Source organism: Myripristis murdjan, chromosome 19, assembly GCF_902150065.1.
Source record: "Myripristis murdjan chromosome 19, fMyrMur1.1, whole genome shotgun sequence".
Lineage (NCBI taxonomy): Eukaryota > Metazoa > Chordata > Actinopteri > Holocentriformes > Holocentridae > Myripristis > Myripristis murdjan.
The window spans coordinates 16,925,610-16,941,755 of NC_043998.1; the positions used below are offsets into that span (position 1 = coordinate 16,925,610).

Genomic DNA, 16,146 nt, shown 5'->3' on the forward strand with positions numbered 1-16,146 from the left:
CACTGTCTCAAAGCTCACATCCAGGCTTCGGATGCTATCAAGGTGCTCCGAGAGGAAAGGAAACGGAAGACAACTTTTAAGACTGCACCTTTCTATTGAATCCAGGCACCTTGGATTGGTTTATTTACTACTGAGAGACCATTCAGCAATGGTGGGAGTTTTGTTATAGTGGATGACTCATTTAGTTTATTTTCTCCCTCAAGACTGCTGGATATAGTTTTTTTTTTTTTTTTTTTTTTTTAATGTTTTCACTTCTCAGATGCTCTTCAGGATCTGTTGGGACTTTAATGGAGCGTGAAATATTTGCAGTAAGTGCGAAGTTTGGAGCGGCAGAGTGAGTGAAAGCATGGCTGATAGGCAGGGAGCTGCAACTGAGTGTTAGACCCCTCCGTCCAGGGACACAGCCAAGGTAAGACAGTACCTATTCTCATTCAGTGAACGCACAAACAGAGGCTCGTAAATATATATGTATATACATATAAATACATATCAGTGCTCAAATACATGTGTGTAACTGTCTATAAAGGGGCACATATATCGGCATGCGCACAGATAAGACAAGACTATTACTTTGAAAGGGAGGACTCTGAACATAATGTTAACCCTGTGTGACTTCATCTCTGTCCCTGGTGCCTTTGGAACAGGGTCAGCCACAGAGTCCAAGGGAAGAATACTTTCACAGTGATTTCTGTCTGAGGCTTGACAGCTTGGCATTACTTTTGACTAAGAGACACCCTCTGCCTTCCTTGAAACAGTTACATGAACTCCGGGAATACTCTCATCAACTTCTATTTTTCCCCCCCAATGCCCTGAAATGCCCTCGTCCATGAATATTTAGTAGTGCGTTTACGGTAATCAGGATAGATTTTGGAAAAAGGCTTGCGTCATGCTCCCAGTATGTTGTTAGGGACTGAGGGCGTGTTTCATCATCAGCCCTCTCCTGGGGTATTTGATGACGTAAATAAGTTCTCAGATAAGAACATTACCTATCACCTGTTACTCCGGTCACCAACAACACTGTGCGACAAATTTAAACATGATCTCAGCAATCTTTTCTTTAAAGTCTATTTCAGTGCAAGATCCGGTTATTATATGGACTGTATTATTACAGAAGATAATTATTCATTGGATCACGGTAATTGTGTAATGAAAGCACAACCTCCTGAATATTTTGTTTAGTCATTTCATGTTATATTTCATAAATAACAAGCCTTTTAGTGATATTGATAATGACTGATTTTGATTGGTCAAATGTTATTCAAACCTATCTTTGAATCAGACATCGTGTCTGTACCAACCCACTTCACACACAGTAAAGATATTTGTGCCATAGGCCATCAGGGCATCTGAGGTCAGACACAGTGACACTGTAACTATTTCAAAACATTTCACATTTTGTGTCCAGTGAGCAATGGCCAGTGTATTTCTCTAAGAGAACAGCTCTGGTTATTAAATTTGATTGTGAATGAAAATAAATGAACCTTAGCCAGGAGCTATTTCCAGGGCTGCTACAAGTAAAATGAGGAATTTCTTCTTCTTTAGAGGGATCAGGTTGGTTTCAGAGGGTCTTCAACCTCTCTGAGCATTTACAAATAGGCAGAGGCAGTTTGTGCAGAAATGGGCAAATTATGGAAATGTTGAGTTGACAGAGAAGGACCATGACAGGGACCTTCACAGTTTAGGAGTGTAGGAAAGATCCACTTCAATGAAATAGCCCAAAATAACTCTCTATCTGCAGCAGGAATGATCTCTATCAGTCATTACAAATTGGAAGACAAGATAGGACAAGTTATTTTTAGTGAAGCTGTCTTTCTTTCATGCTTCCCCGTGCATTTCTGCTTCCACCCAGCCAGAGATGACCACAGTGTCCATGGAGCCTATGGCAGTGCTGGTGGAGAGGGTCCCCAATGCCACGGACGCTCCCCTGGACTTGCCACCCTCCCACGAGGACACGGCCGCCACCTTCACCATCGGCACCATCCTCTCCATCATGTGCGTGGTCGGAGTTTCTGGGAACATCTACACCCTAGTGGTCATGTGCCACTCCATGAGAGCTGCAGCCTCCATGTACATCTACATCATAAACTTAGCTTTGGCAGACCTGTTGTATCTGCTCACCATCCCATTTGTGGTCTGCACGCACTTCCTCAAGGGTTGGTACTTTGGGGACGTAGGGTGTCGGATTCTGATCAGCATGGACTTCCTGACCATGCATGCTAGTATCTTCACGCTGACGATCATGAGCACAGAGCGGTACTTTGCAGTGCTCAAGCCACTTGACACCGTCAAGCGGTCGAAAAGCTATCGCAAGGCCATCGCTCTGCTGGTCTGGGCTGCTTCTCTTATCCTCACCCTACCGATGATTGTGAGCATTCAGCTAATGACGATGGGCAACAAGGCCATGTGTCTGCCCACCCTGTCACCACTCTCTTACAAGGTTTACATCTCCTTCCTGTTTTGCACCAGTATTGTAGCTCCAGGCCTGATCATTGGCTATCTCTACATCCGGCTTGCACGCACTTATTGGATCTCGCAGACAGAGACCTTCAAGCAGACCAAGAAACTTCCCAACCAGAAGGTCAGTGCGCCACAAGATATGACTTTCTGATCTTAAGCCTCAAGACCATTAAGCCTTAGATTGAATACAAAATTATAGAGTTTTTTATTTTTTTAATTTGTACTTGATATTTGACAAGGAAAGACAAGACAAGGCAGAGAGATGTACATGACATGTAGCAAAGGGCCTGAACTGGAAATCGAACAAAGGTGGCTGTGACATAGACTTAAGGCTGAAATATGCTTCAGCGTTGGAAGAGCGTACGGGGGTTGTGCGAAGCACGCATTTCCTACGCAGCGCGTGTGTGTCCAACATACCTCTGCAAACACACAGAGCAATTCTCCTCCCACCAACGTAGACCCTGTGACGTATGGTCGCTGCTCTTCTGTGGCGAGTGGACGAGTCGTATAGGTGCGGGCACTCTCCAAAGTTTTCAAACACAACCGACGAGTCGAGACACAACAGTTTTAAAAAAAAAAAAAAAAAAAAACGGCGCTGACGGCACAACAACAGGAATGTGATGCCGGTTGCAACGAAATGCCGGAAATAGTGTACTTCGGCGGACCAATCACAGCTCTTGTGGGGCTGCGGAGGGTCCGCGTAGTTACAATTTTTGGGAGGCGCGTGGCAAGGCTCTGCGGCGGTCGCACAACCCCCGTAAGCTCCGCACAACCTCCGTACGCTCTTCCTACGCGGAAGCATAATTCAGCCTTTAGCCTTGCAGGTTAAGTTGGTAGTGGCACAACCTTACCTCTAGCTTTAGTGATGAGAAACTTAACAGTCTGCTTTGGCTTCTTGCTAGCCCTCAACACAATCCAGTATGACAGTCATTTTCTCTCTCAAAAAACATAGTAAATGTCCCTCTAAAAAATGGCAAACTCAGCACAAATACATCTCAAATGGTGCTTTCTAACAGGTTTTATTTGCATTTGCAATAAAACATTGCATGGTATTATTCCACACTGTCCTGCTGCTAACTCAGCTAATGCTGCGTTCACTTGAACTCAGATCTCAGAACTTCCATCTTGTACTTTATCAACCTACGACAACATGGTGTTCTCAGTGTAAACTTGGGATAAATGAATGATCACAAGAAGAAGAAACTCTGAATTTTCCTCCATGGGGGATACCAAGGACAAAAGCATCCATTTTTCCTGAGTTCCATGTTAAACTCAATGCGACATTAGCCAATTTGTGTTTTTATGATTATAACAGAGAGCCAGGATTAGGCAAAAATTCAATTTAGTTTGAGGTAACAGCTAAAAGAAAAAGTGACATCAGGGAAGCTGTCAGAACCAATGTTCCCTCCAAGCTGTGTGCATCCGTGAGTGACCTACAGTACATCTAAGAATTTATCACAGTGACAAAATAATAATGTTTTGTAGACCATCAGTCTACTTCAGAGTCAGAAATGTGTTTGTTCAATTTCCGTTTCAAAGTGTTGGTGGCAAGTAGTACAGCATTCAATGAATATTTAAGTAATTTCTGTTTTTTCCATGTTTGAAATATATTACAAAAAGCTTGAAAGTACTTAAATTTGACTTTAATGCATCATCACATCTACCACAAGCACTGGTAAGTGATTTCCTGTCAATGGTCCATTTGTTTGGTCTTCTTTCCTTGAAGGTGTTGTACCTGATTTTCACCATCGTGCTGCTGTTCTGGGCCTGCTTCCTGCCCTTTTGGATCTGGCAGCTGCTGGGTCAGTTCCACCCCTCGCTGCCCCTTTCCATCAAAGCCAAACGCAACATCAACTACCTGACCACGTGTCTGACCTACTCCAACAGCTGCATCAACCCTTTCCTCTACACGCTGCTCACCAAAAACTATAAGGAGTACCTGAGGAAGCGCCAGCGGACCTGGACGGCTGGCAGCTACTTCAATAGGAGGAACCGCTTTCAACGCTCGCCACGCCGGTCTCCGTCATCCAGCAGCCAGCAGTGCACCGAGAGCTTTGTGCTCACGCACACGGCCTCCGTGCGCACACACAACAGCAGTTTGTGAGGTAGGACTCACTGTTTCTCACTAACATTTGTAATTTTGTCAGTTGGCATGCCAGTCTTTGAACAGCATACCAAGATTTCCCAAACACAGCTTGGAGCCAAGATTATTTCCATTAATCTTGCCATCTTTCTCTTGTGCTGCAGAAGCCTTTGTGGCACTGAATGTTTTTTTTTTTGTTTTTTTTTTAGACTTGATGACTTCGTTAGAGTTTCCTAACAGAGGAATTTCTGGTCCTGGGGGGTTTATATGTTGTCAGATGGGGCTCTGAAAACACGTCTGTCTGTATGGGATCTCCCTGTTTCCTGAATCTCAGTGTAAACATGTTCATGTGGGACAATGGTGCCTCATGTTGTTTATGTATGGAACTAGGATTGGCTGTCGAAAACTCGCTCTTTTGAACAACTATAAATATTCAGCTTTCACCCAACGCATTTGAAAATATCAAATGATGTCCCATCTTGTTCTTTCTGTTAAAGCCTAAATCCATAATTTCAATATGGAACTACCTTGCAAAGCACCCCCCTACTGGCTTCACAACTTTGAATTTATTAATTTTTAATGAGCACTTTTTTTTTTTGGCTGTCTGAGCTTTTGATGCAGGGGCCGAAAGGATGATGTAACCAAACACAAGTGTTACCAAGTATTTTTAATCTGCAAAATCCCTGTTTGCAATGATTATACTGGTAATGGAAAACACAAGTAAACATTCATGAATTTTAAGTGGCAAGTTCATATTGGGGGGAACACTCTTGCCTCCTATAGCCATTACAAATTTCAGATGCACTGGCAAAAATCGCACAGCTTTTGGAAAAAGGCTTTCATCAGAACAAGAATCCTCACAAAGTTCACGAGACAGACTTATCTTCCACAGAGTCGAAGTGCATTCATTACAGAAAGAAACTACAATTTGAATTGTATTCTTTGCCTCCAGCTCCTTCATGAGTTTTCATCAGTGTGCTGCACTTACATTTATATGTTGCCATAAACTGCTGGTTTGTAAAACCTGCCAAATGTGTAATGTCTCGGTATGAGTCAAGACATTAAGAATGCACATGAATATATCGAAATGCACTGTGTAGCTATTACATTTTGCATTTGGGCTTTACTTCTCAAATACCTGGAGTATTAGAAAGGTATTACTATAGCCGTATCTCAGCAAAGCTATAAAATTACTCACTCACACTCACTCAACTTTTAGTGTTCACAGTTGTATTTTATATTGCTCTTCTCCTCAAGGTATTCCATGCAATTCCTTTTACAGTATGAATCTGTCAGATTCTGCTCCGTCTTAATGCCCTGAGGTCAAGATTTAACTTTCTGCATTTTTGAATGTTTGGGGGTCCTTTTTTGTGTAGAACTGCTGCTGTTTAAAGTCAAGGTTTTCATTTTCCATTAATTTCTGCTCTATTTTTTTTCTGTCTTTTCTCTTGTTTCACGGTGGCTCTTACCTGTCTGTGTGGATTTTGTCTATTTCTAAGCTCTGGGATTGGCAGTGCTTAAGTGAAACCAAGGGATATAAGAGCCTCTTAAACAGTCTGCAGCAGAAATTTTGTGCAGGTAGAGTGTGTGTTGGCGTGAGTGTGAGTGTGTTTATGTATGCGTCTATCTGTCTGGATGCCTGTCTTGCACCTTAAATGGGTCTTAAATGTTGGTCTTAAATGTTCCTTGGAGAGGAAGCTGGGAGATTGTGAGGAACTGAATGCAGTGGAGGGGAACGGAGGGTGAAGAGTAGGGCAACAGGAGGAGGGGGTGGGTGGCAGGACACACACACACACACACACATACACACATATACACATAGACATTTGCACTCAAGAATTTGCCACAGCCATATATCACTCACATGCAGTGAAAAAAAAAACAGATACACTGATGATTGCATCTGCAAAAAAAAGTAATCACTGAGTGAGCGCACTATTTCAATGAATGAAGCAGATTTTTAGCATGTTTCAGCCATAACAAATATGTGGATCATAACTGAGTCCAGACTGAGACAGCAGGATACCATCCCAAGTATTTACCCTTTTCCTCATAACTTCTCCAATAAAATTAGATTTTTTATGTTCCATAATAATATCAAATTCCATTACAATTCATCCCAGAAGAAGGGAAAAATTCAATATTTATGATCTCAGACATAACTTTATACTCGGCTAATATATTGGTGGTGCTTTACCCTTGATTACTGGGTAGTGTTTGTCCAAGGCAGCCTGCTGAGAGAGCGGCGGTGAGCCATATATTCCTACTCTCTGCCTTAGAATACAACTTGCTGAGTGACACCTACCATAACTCATAAGGGCACGGCACATGGCCCCATATTTGCGCACACACTGACATGCACACACATACACACACGCACACACACACACACAAAGTTCCTGGCTCATTTTGCTGGTAGGTTAAAATTACTGTGTGCTAGTCACATAGGAAATGATTTAATGATTTTTAGTGATTGCCATTGATTGTTTTCTTTGCTCTGACCAATATGCTTTGGCAATTACACAGCATCTAACTATCGACCTTGTTCAGTCTGCAGCCATTTTGAAAACTGCGGACTACTGAGGAGCAAATCCTGCCAGCTCTGTGTATCATACAAAAATTGTTCATTTTACAAATTCAGACTGAAAGCCATTTGAAACGAGAAGAGTGCTCTCACTGGAGTGCAGATCTTAGCCAGGCGTGGCTGGGGGCATGTGTGTGGCGAACAGGAACTGCAGGGCAGGCTGAGAGTCTAGTGTGTCTGCATGAGAGTGGTGGAATGAAGGGGAGACAATATGCAGAGTGGGTTATCACCATAAGTGATACCATAAGTGCATTTCAGCAGCTGACTGACATTATTAAATCTTTTCAAACAGCCACAATTCTGTAATGTTTGAATGAATACAAGCCACAATTGTCTTATTTTGATCTGCAGATCTGGACAGGAACAGTTCCAAAACACCAGCAATGTAACATGTCAATTTTAAAGTGAAAATGCCAACAAAAGAACCCACCAACTAACATGCCCCAGCTGCAGATGGTAACTTTTGAATATCTGGCAAGAAGACACGATTGTAACTGCGTTTGAATCTGTGGCAACAAGACATGATTGGCTGTTCCTAGCAGAAAGAAATCGGAAAAAAAAAAAAAAAAAAACAAGATTTCAAACTGAAGCAGTTGTTGATCACTTGCAGTGACCTCGTTCGGTGGAGAAAATGAAACTGTGTGAATTGCAGTATAAAACAGGGTTTAAAAAGGTTTTGAATCACTGCAACCACAATCATTCACTCATAACTGTGCACAAAAAATGTTAGGCTGATAGTTGAGCAATATGTCAAAATTATCCTACCGTCCATCATGAGCCCAACAACCAGCTACTGCCAATACATCCATCAGGTCTAGGTCAGATAGAGAGCAAAACCTGGGAGAGACTCAGCAGCCAGACATTTCTCCATGCTCTGTTTAAAGTAGCCACAGTTATCACTAAAATAAGAATAGCTGGTCCACCTTAAAGATCAGTCCACCTTAAGTGAGCGATACTGCTAACTTCATCCTCTCTTTACTCTCTGTGGTCGGCAGCCTCACCATGTCTGTCTCTGTTTCTCTGTCTCTAGCTGTGGAAAGATGCATGCACACACAAACAGATACACTCTTCTAAACACATGATCCCCTCTAGGCTGCCACCCGGCGGCGATTACAAATGGATCTCAAGGAGCCAGAGGGATATAGTTTCACATTTAAAAAAATATTTGATTGACATTTTTCAGACAGTGGGTTTTTTTAGAATGATGTGCATTTGTTTTCAGGATTTCCGGCTGTAAGACGAATGGGCTTTCAGTCCAGCGGGACACATTTTACACACTGAAATAACTCCTGCCTCCACAGCAGACAAGCAGAAAAACATCACACTGCTGCTCTTCATGCATCGGCGACAATAAACCAGCCTGTAATTTTAATGACATATAAACAGTTTATGTGCCGTAGAGAAACAAAGCTTGATTTTTACAAATATCAGACACTTTGGAAGCCACCGGAGTGAAAAGCTTCCCATTTGCTTTTATAGTGAGGAATATGAGAGGGGAGAACAGGGAAGCCATTGGATCAAGCTGGGCGTCCACGCTGATTTTTCATGTGTCCTCCAGCGGGAGAATAGGCAGCGAGGTTACATGACCAGGGAGACAGCAATGGGATAAAACAGGGCTCTTCAGGAGGAAGGCCTTTGATATGATTTGCTTTTTCTTCACAAGAAAAAGAATGAATGTATTATCTCCTCAGTGAGAGAACACAATGGAGAAATTTTTAGCTGACTAATAAATATGTATAAACCCAGCCATTTTTTTTTCGATCCATCTCCAGCATGACATTTTATTCATTGTTCTCTCCCTCTCTTTCCGACTCTCCCGGCTCCCTCTCTGATTTTACTCACACATCCTTCTTGCCTTCTTGTTCCTCATTCATATTTAGCTCTGGTGCCTTTGCATTGAAACCTCTTCTCCTATTGGCCGTCTTTGAACTTCTGCTGAGGCAATTCCAGCTCCCCGGCTATAGGCCTTGACAGGACCAGCAACCCTGTTCGCAAGGCTTTCAAAAAACATTAAGTCTGTGTTGCTTTTTAACAAGCAGATGGCGACTATTGGAAAGTGGCGTACACAAATGCTGGCCCGGAGAGACGGAGATTTTATTACCGTACCTTTGGAAAATCAATTTAGTAATCAGTGAGCTGTTGGAAAACTCAATGGGTCGTGAGAATGCAGTTATAAGGTATTTTACTGTTAGACTAGACTCTTAAATTTATTTAAAACGCAGCCCTGCTTTATTTGTTTCCACATATATTATTTAATCCCCTTGAGTGGAATTTTGTAAATCAGCCCCTTGACAGCGTATGAGCATATAGGCTAATAATTTTCCACAAAAATCTAAAAAGGCCTATAAATGCTGCCTCAAACATGGCATGAAAAGTTTGTTGCAGGGCGAACCCGTTGACATGAGTCCATATGGCGCTGTAATGCTTAATGCATGCAGATAGCATCGCATGTTTGCTGCAGCGCGGCCCCAGCAGGAAGCAGCGACTGGACAGCGTCTGCACTAACAAATTGGAGGAAGTTGACCAAGCATGCATGGCAATTACTGTTGTAGGGCAGTGGTTTTAATATGCACAGCAACAGCAAGAGTATATGCAATCTCCACCTCAGCAAGTTTAATAAAGGTAGATTATGTGCCAGCCCATTAGGTTTCAGATTGCAATGTGGAGCTAAAGGCAACCAGGGAATTTATTTGGATATCAGAAGAAATGCGCACATTTTTTTCACGCCTTCAACATCATCCATCCACTTCTATGGTAATGTTATAGATGCACCATAGCACTTATGATGCAAAAGTTATCTGCAAAGCATTATCATGGAGTGCAAATGGCCAGTGGCTGTGTGCGTGAGACCATAAACAGACACAATCACCATGTAAACAAACACAAAGGCAGCTCAGATGCAACATATTCAGATCATCTCTTCGCTTCTATTATGCATAAGCCTGATGCAGCGTGTTCCCAGACTGCCAAAACACAGTAGTAAATCTTGTGTTTTCATTGTCATCTTGGCATGTCTACACACATGCCCTTTTCCTCCTTGATAAGGAGAGGAAATTAGTCAGCGTGACGAGGAAGTGGAAATTTTAATACCAAGAAAAGTTACATGAGAGGTAGTTAGCTTTACGCAGAGGCGGTCAGGCCGGAATGGAAACGGTCCTTGATGGCATATTTCACAGAAAAAAAGGGGGGGAAAAAGGAATAGCACCCGCCGGGGCAAGTACATGCTCATTAGAGTGTTGTTTTTAACCCTCAAGTAATATATGCGCTACTTTCACATGAATAAATTTCTATTTTCTTGCTCCCTATTAACATAACACTGTAGTGCTTCAACTTGTGCTCAGTTAATGAAATCTTTGCAGTTGCATGTTCTAAACCCTCAGCGTGATGAGGCTCTTTCCTCCAAAAAAAAATCCTCCAACTTTGGAAAAAACAGAAGAAAAACTGGCAGGGATAGAGCAATGATAATTTTTCACTGTCGACACAATACTGATTATTTGTAATCAAGGACACGATAAGTGATATTCGGGGCTGATATTCATTTGCTATTAATTTGAAAATTGACGTGTCTAAATTTACATTGTATTAGAATGCAACACAAACCTTGCTTTGAATTAACAAATATTTAATTAACATTATTACATAAGTAAAACATTTACCCACCAACCCCAAAAATACAAAAACATTACCATACAATTTGCAAAAAAAATTATTTAATATAAGCAAACAACATCTATAATTATTACAATTTTAAGATATTTAAAAGTCTGATCAGTGATGCTGGATCAGCATCAGAAGCATTTAAATAAAAATGTTGTAAATCCAGTGAAAAGAAACTTGAAACCCTTCTGTCCTAGAGGCAAGAAGGGGCAACTTTTTGGTCTTTCTCTAAAACCAAATTAAATACAAAACCAGTGAAAAGGGAAAGCAAAACTCTAGCTGTAACATCCTGAACTCTGAGAAATGCAGTGCAGAGGTGCAACAGCAAAGAGCCAGATTAGGATTAATAAATCAAGAAACTCATTCTGTCCCTACAGAATTTCTTCCCTAAAAATCTGACTGATTGCTTTAACACTGAAATATGTTTATAATATCATTTCAAAGCTATTTTCCTGTAGGTCTGCAATGAAATGCATGTATGGCTGCTTGTTTGGATCATCTAAAACACACCACCTATGTACTCATCCTTCATGTAGCTGTGTGGAAATGTTGCCACACAAATCCCATAAAGCTAAACAGAGCAAAAAGCCATGCCTTGACTATTATTAGAATTGCGTATGTGCAGGAAATAGGCATTCCCTCCCGCTAAATTGTATTTCCTAGTACAGTGACGGATTTTTTTTTTTTTTTGGCATATTAGTTAAGAGTTGGGTCAAGCATAAGTTGGTTGTGGCTAACATTAAGGAAAGCCTGCAGAGAATGAATCTAAGTCAATTATAAATTCTGTCACTGTACAAGCAAATGCACACTTGCCTCCCTCACATACTTGGCATATTCTTCCATAATAGCACTAATCCAGAGCTTTATGCTGCATACATTAGCCCTGTGCAGGAGCCGTCCTCATGTGTCAGCGGGTATGTCACAGCATGTTAAAGGAAAAATGATAGAGGACTCATTAACTTGGTTATCATCATATTGCTTTTTTCCTGCTTTAGTCAAGAGAGCTCATATAACGAAATGAAATAGGAGTTGAGCTGAGGGTCTTGCTACAATCAAGCAGAGGGCACCTCTGCAAAGGTCATACACACACACACACACACACACACACACACACACACACACACACCAACTCTCTCTCTCTAACTCATGAGAGTGAAAGGGTTATTGATCTCAAAGCCATATATCTGGAAGCTGATAGCATTGACTAGACTCATTTTGGGAATGGGAAAGGGGAAAGCTGCTGTCCTCATAGATGATAGACATCACTGGCTGTAATGGCTGCAGCCCATATTGTCTGGCTAAGTCCCTGTCACTACTTTGATCAATAAGCAGCTTGCCTCACCCTCCGCTGCTGTTCTGCAAGATTACATAGAGGCTGGAGATTGACTGAGGGCCCTCTTCCCCGATTTTACGTTAACGTTACACCCCTCGTTTTGAGAGGCCTCCAGTTGATGAATCATGCGTTTCTCTGGTGATTTGACAAACTGTACATCCATAAATGCAGTATGTTCCTGATGCATCTTTTTTTTCTGGGTCACATTCAGGCGGTATTTAGAAAACATAAATTTTAGCTGTTATATGTATCTCATGCCTCATTCTTCTTAAGGTAATGTCTTTCTCTCTTTGCCCGCACCTTTAAAAAGTGACTTTCAATAAGGTGATACACTGAAAAATAATTAAAAAATACATTTACATTAGTAAATTAAAAAAAAAAAAAATGAAATTTGAGTAAGAATAAAGCCAGATCACTAAGATCAAGAAAATGACATTTGATTTAAAAATAAATAAATAAATAAATAAAAATATTGCCATTGGAAATCAGTGGGACATTTTTCACTTGTTTGGAGGAAAAAAAGATTTTAACAGAGAATATGACACTAAATAACTTTTGATGATGGAGATTTGTGGTGTATGCTTCCATCTCTGGAAAGAATACCTGCAACCACAACATTTTTTTTTTCCACAGCTACCTTCTTTTGTGGTCAGTGCATTTCAGCTTGCAAATAGTTAAACTTTCATATGACAAGAGGGCAAGTTGTCATAGACAAAAAAAAAACAAAAAAAAAATCACCCTAAGCATTTTCCCCCTCATCCCTATGCTTCTCAGTCCTTCACCTGGTGCTTTTCCAACAGAAAAGAGTTGCCTGGTGGACACAAGGCCTAAAGCGATAGCGAAGCACCTCTTTGGCACTTTTAGGCCAAGGTGTCTCACTGCGTATAAATTCGTACATGCCCTCCAGCACTTCAAAGAGTGTTACCGGGTGCTGCCAAATGCACATGAACCCCTGGGTTAGGACTGAGGCAATATGAAGGAGAACAGCGATAAGGCTGAGGGGGGGGAAGGAGAGGCAGATAGAGAATGGAAAGATAAGGTAGAAGTTTTAACTGGAAGACTAGGAGAGGTGAGCTCTTTTTTGCCCTTCTTTTTTTTTTTTTTTTTTTTTTTTGGCACCCCACCCGGCACACTCGTGTGGTGAAACTCAATGATATTAAGAGAGTGGAGGAAGCAAAAATAGATTGAGCAGGAGGAGGTGAACGTAGATGGAAACTCAGTGCCATGTGCACAATAGAAATAGAGGTAGGCTAGGAGAGATGCAATGACTTTTGAGCGACGAGGCAAAATATTGGACAAATTGGAAATGGGTAAAAAGCATAGGTGTGTTTGTGTGTGTCCACGTGCTTATCCATGTGTACGAGTGCGTCTCGCAATGTGACGGACCCAAGACAGCTGTGTGCATTTATAGACTTCAGGTTCTCAGCTGCCCGCACGCTTGTAAATACTTATCCCCTGACCCTGGACAAAAGTGTCTGGCATCTGCAGACACTTTAGTATCCCAGCATGGGGGTGCATTAGTAAGACTTACACAGGCGCACCAACATCAACATGCAATCAAGACGGTAAAAATCAGTTGGGCCATTTCACATTTACTGTATTTCACACCTAAATCCTGCAGCTGGCTTTCGCTGTTTCCTTTGTAGCTCCTTCCTGCATTAACGATGGGAATGTTTTGTGTATTGTCTAGCTGGGAGGATTTACCCCAGTGGAGCGTGTTACGGAAAGGTTTTCCAGAGAAAACCACAATTCAGAAATGTGACAGAAAGTTTATGGGTACCACAAAAGATATTATGTTCGGCAGAAATGAGATCACGCCAGGTCTTTGCTTTGCTGCGCTATCTATCACCCTTAAAAAGAATTTGTGAATTGAACTGTGAAGAATTCTCCCTGCAGCGCTGTCAATCAACATGAGTTACTGTTGCACCTTATAGCGGCTCCAACTGGAGCTGCCAGCCCATCCCTATTCCTTTTCTACTCTGTTAAGCATTCCAGGATTGATGGTGACCTTGTGCAATGAGTGATACACCCTTTAAAAACAACTGAACGAAATTGATTGAGCTAACCCTGAACCGCTTTTCACAACATCCTCTCCTGTCCTTGAATAGCCTCAGCCTCAGTGAGACCATCCGGTGATGGACCCAGGAGCACGACTTCCACCTTTAAGTCACATCGTGTCAAAGTGAATGCATTATTTATAATTGTAAAAGATTCCAACAAAAAGGGCCTATTCTGGCGTAATGGCCTCCCCAAGGCCAGGAGGCTAAGACCTGACACTTTCATTCGTCAGCAGACATTTTTTGGCTTGAGGAGGAAGTTTGATCATGTATCTGAGACCAGGAAGACTGTAAATGATGAAGCTGCATTATTTAAAGGCTCCTGGAATGAAGAACTCCCTGTCTCCCTCTGCACATTGCACTCCATTCTTTTCGCTCGGTCGCCGCTTTCGTCTGTTCTGCATCACTTTGCATCGCTGTTGCACTCTCAGTCTGTTTTCTATCTGTTTATCTCCCCATCTGTCTCCCTGTAAGTCTGGATGTCTGTCTTTGGTTTCACTCGCCGTCTGACACACATGCATACACACTGTCCAAATACGTAAAGTCAATGAGGGTTACTGAAGGACAGCCTACTAGGGATTCCAAGCAGCTTGATTGACATGTGAGGTATTAATCATTAGCAGGAGGTTAAACTGGTACCCATGCCAGGGTACAACAATATTTTCTGCTAAAATAAACCAAGATGAAGGCGGGTTATTGCTGTTGGGGGGGGTCATCTTGGGTAATGAATCAGTCATTTGCCAGTCATAAAAGACTGATTTGATCAATAGGATGTCTGGATGAGTGTTCACAGAATAGCCTTTAGGTGTAATCTAACTCTCAGGCTCTTTTCTGTCTGGCGCTGCTTGCCATACTGGTTATACAGTTAAATATGGGGGACACTATGAAAGGTTTCCGTCAGGTTAATGGGTGGTTTTGAATATGCACGAACGAACCCCAGATCTCGACTTACGTTTCATTTGTGCGTCCAAGTGCTGTTATTGATGCATTTGCAAAAGTGAATACCATGTGGCCCTTACATTCAAACGTGATTGCATGTTTTCATCTTTTGCCCAGAATTAATCACAGTTCAAGACCGCTGCATAAAAAAATTCAAAAGAACAGGAGTGTAGTGCAAATCGCAGACACAGTTAAGTCAGCGCAAAGATATAAAGTCGGTGGGTAAAAGAAAACACGGCAGCTCTGCCTAACCGGCGCACAAAGTGCATTTGTAATGAATTCAATCAAGATGGCCTGTTTTACTTTGGCTGACACAGTAAAACAAAAAATTCAATGTCAACATGATCACATAGTTATCCATGCAACCTGCTTCTGTGGTATGTGCCCCTGGGAGAATTGAGTACTGTTGAGCCTGTTGCCGACTGAGCCAGAGTATTATAACATCTCCCAGCTCTTCATATATCTAATGAAAATTCCTTAAACAGCAGATGGCCGCGGAGCCAAGTCATTTTTCCTACCACTGTTGGACAAAAAGACAAGCGGACTATCTGAGACTTCTTTGATTTTCTTTTTTTTTTCTGTTCCAGAAAAGCGGAAAACAATCTAGTTTCTCACTGACGCATGTATTTTTTTCAAGTATAGGACAGTTTTTATAGGTTCAAGACCTCAAGCGTCATGGAACTGACTGAAGACGTAAAAACCCATGTGAACATCCAACTCAAGTAAGAACGAGAAAAAATAAAATTGCAGTTACCAGTTAAGTGGATTTTCTATAAAAGCCAACTCATATTTCATGTACCCTGCTTCCATTGTCCAAATCTCTGTCCATCCTTTCCTGTCCCCCTCCCTCGGGTTATGGCGTTGATTATGTTTTAAGCTGTTGGTTTAGTGATGTGTTTGCAGGGAGGGAGTACAAATAGCATTGTCCTTGTTGTCACCTCAAGACCGCAAATAAAGGGATCAATTATCACTCAGAGGAAAGCATCCGATTTGTAGACAGTGGGCTTAAAGTGCAAATATTTATCGGCGTTCTGGC

General features: G+C 41.8%; 1 protein-coding gene across 1 annotated transcript in view; it reads left to right on the forward strand.

The window, feature by feature from the left end:
• The first annotated feature begins 238 nt into the window (after positions 1-238).
• The window catches only part of uts2r (urotensin 2 receptor), a 44,349-nt gene continuing 28,441 nt past the window's right edge, over positions 239-16,146 (forward strand). Inside the window, exons 1-3 of the mRNA XM_030077960.1 lie at positions 239-409; positions 1,854-2,578; positions 4,184-4,562. Of these exons, the coding sequence (XP_029933820.1) occupies positions 1,856-2,578; positions 4,184-4,561 (1,101 nt within the window). The 5' untranslated portion in view covers positions 239-409; positions 1,854-1,855 and the 3' untranslated portion in view covers position 4,562. The remainder of the gene's footprint in view (positions 410-1,853; positions 2,579-4,183; positions 4,563-16,146) is intronic.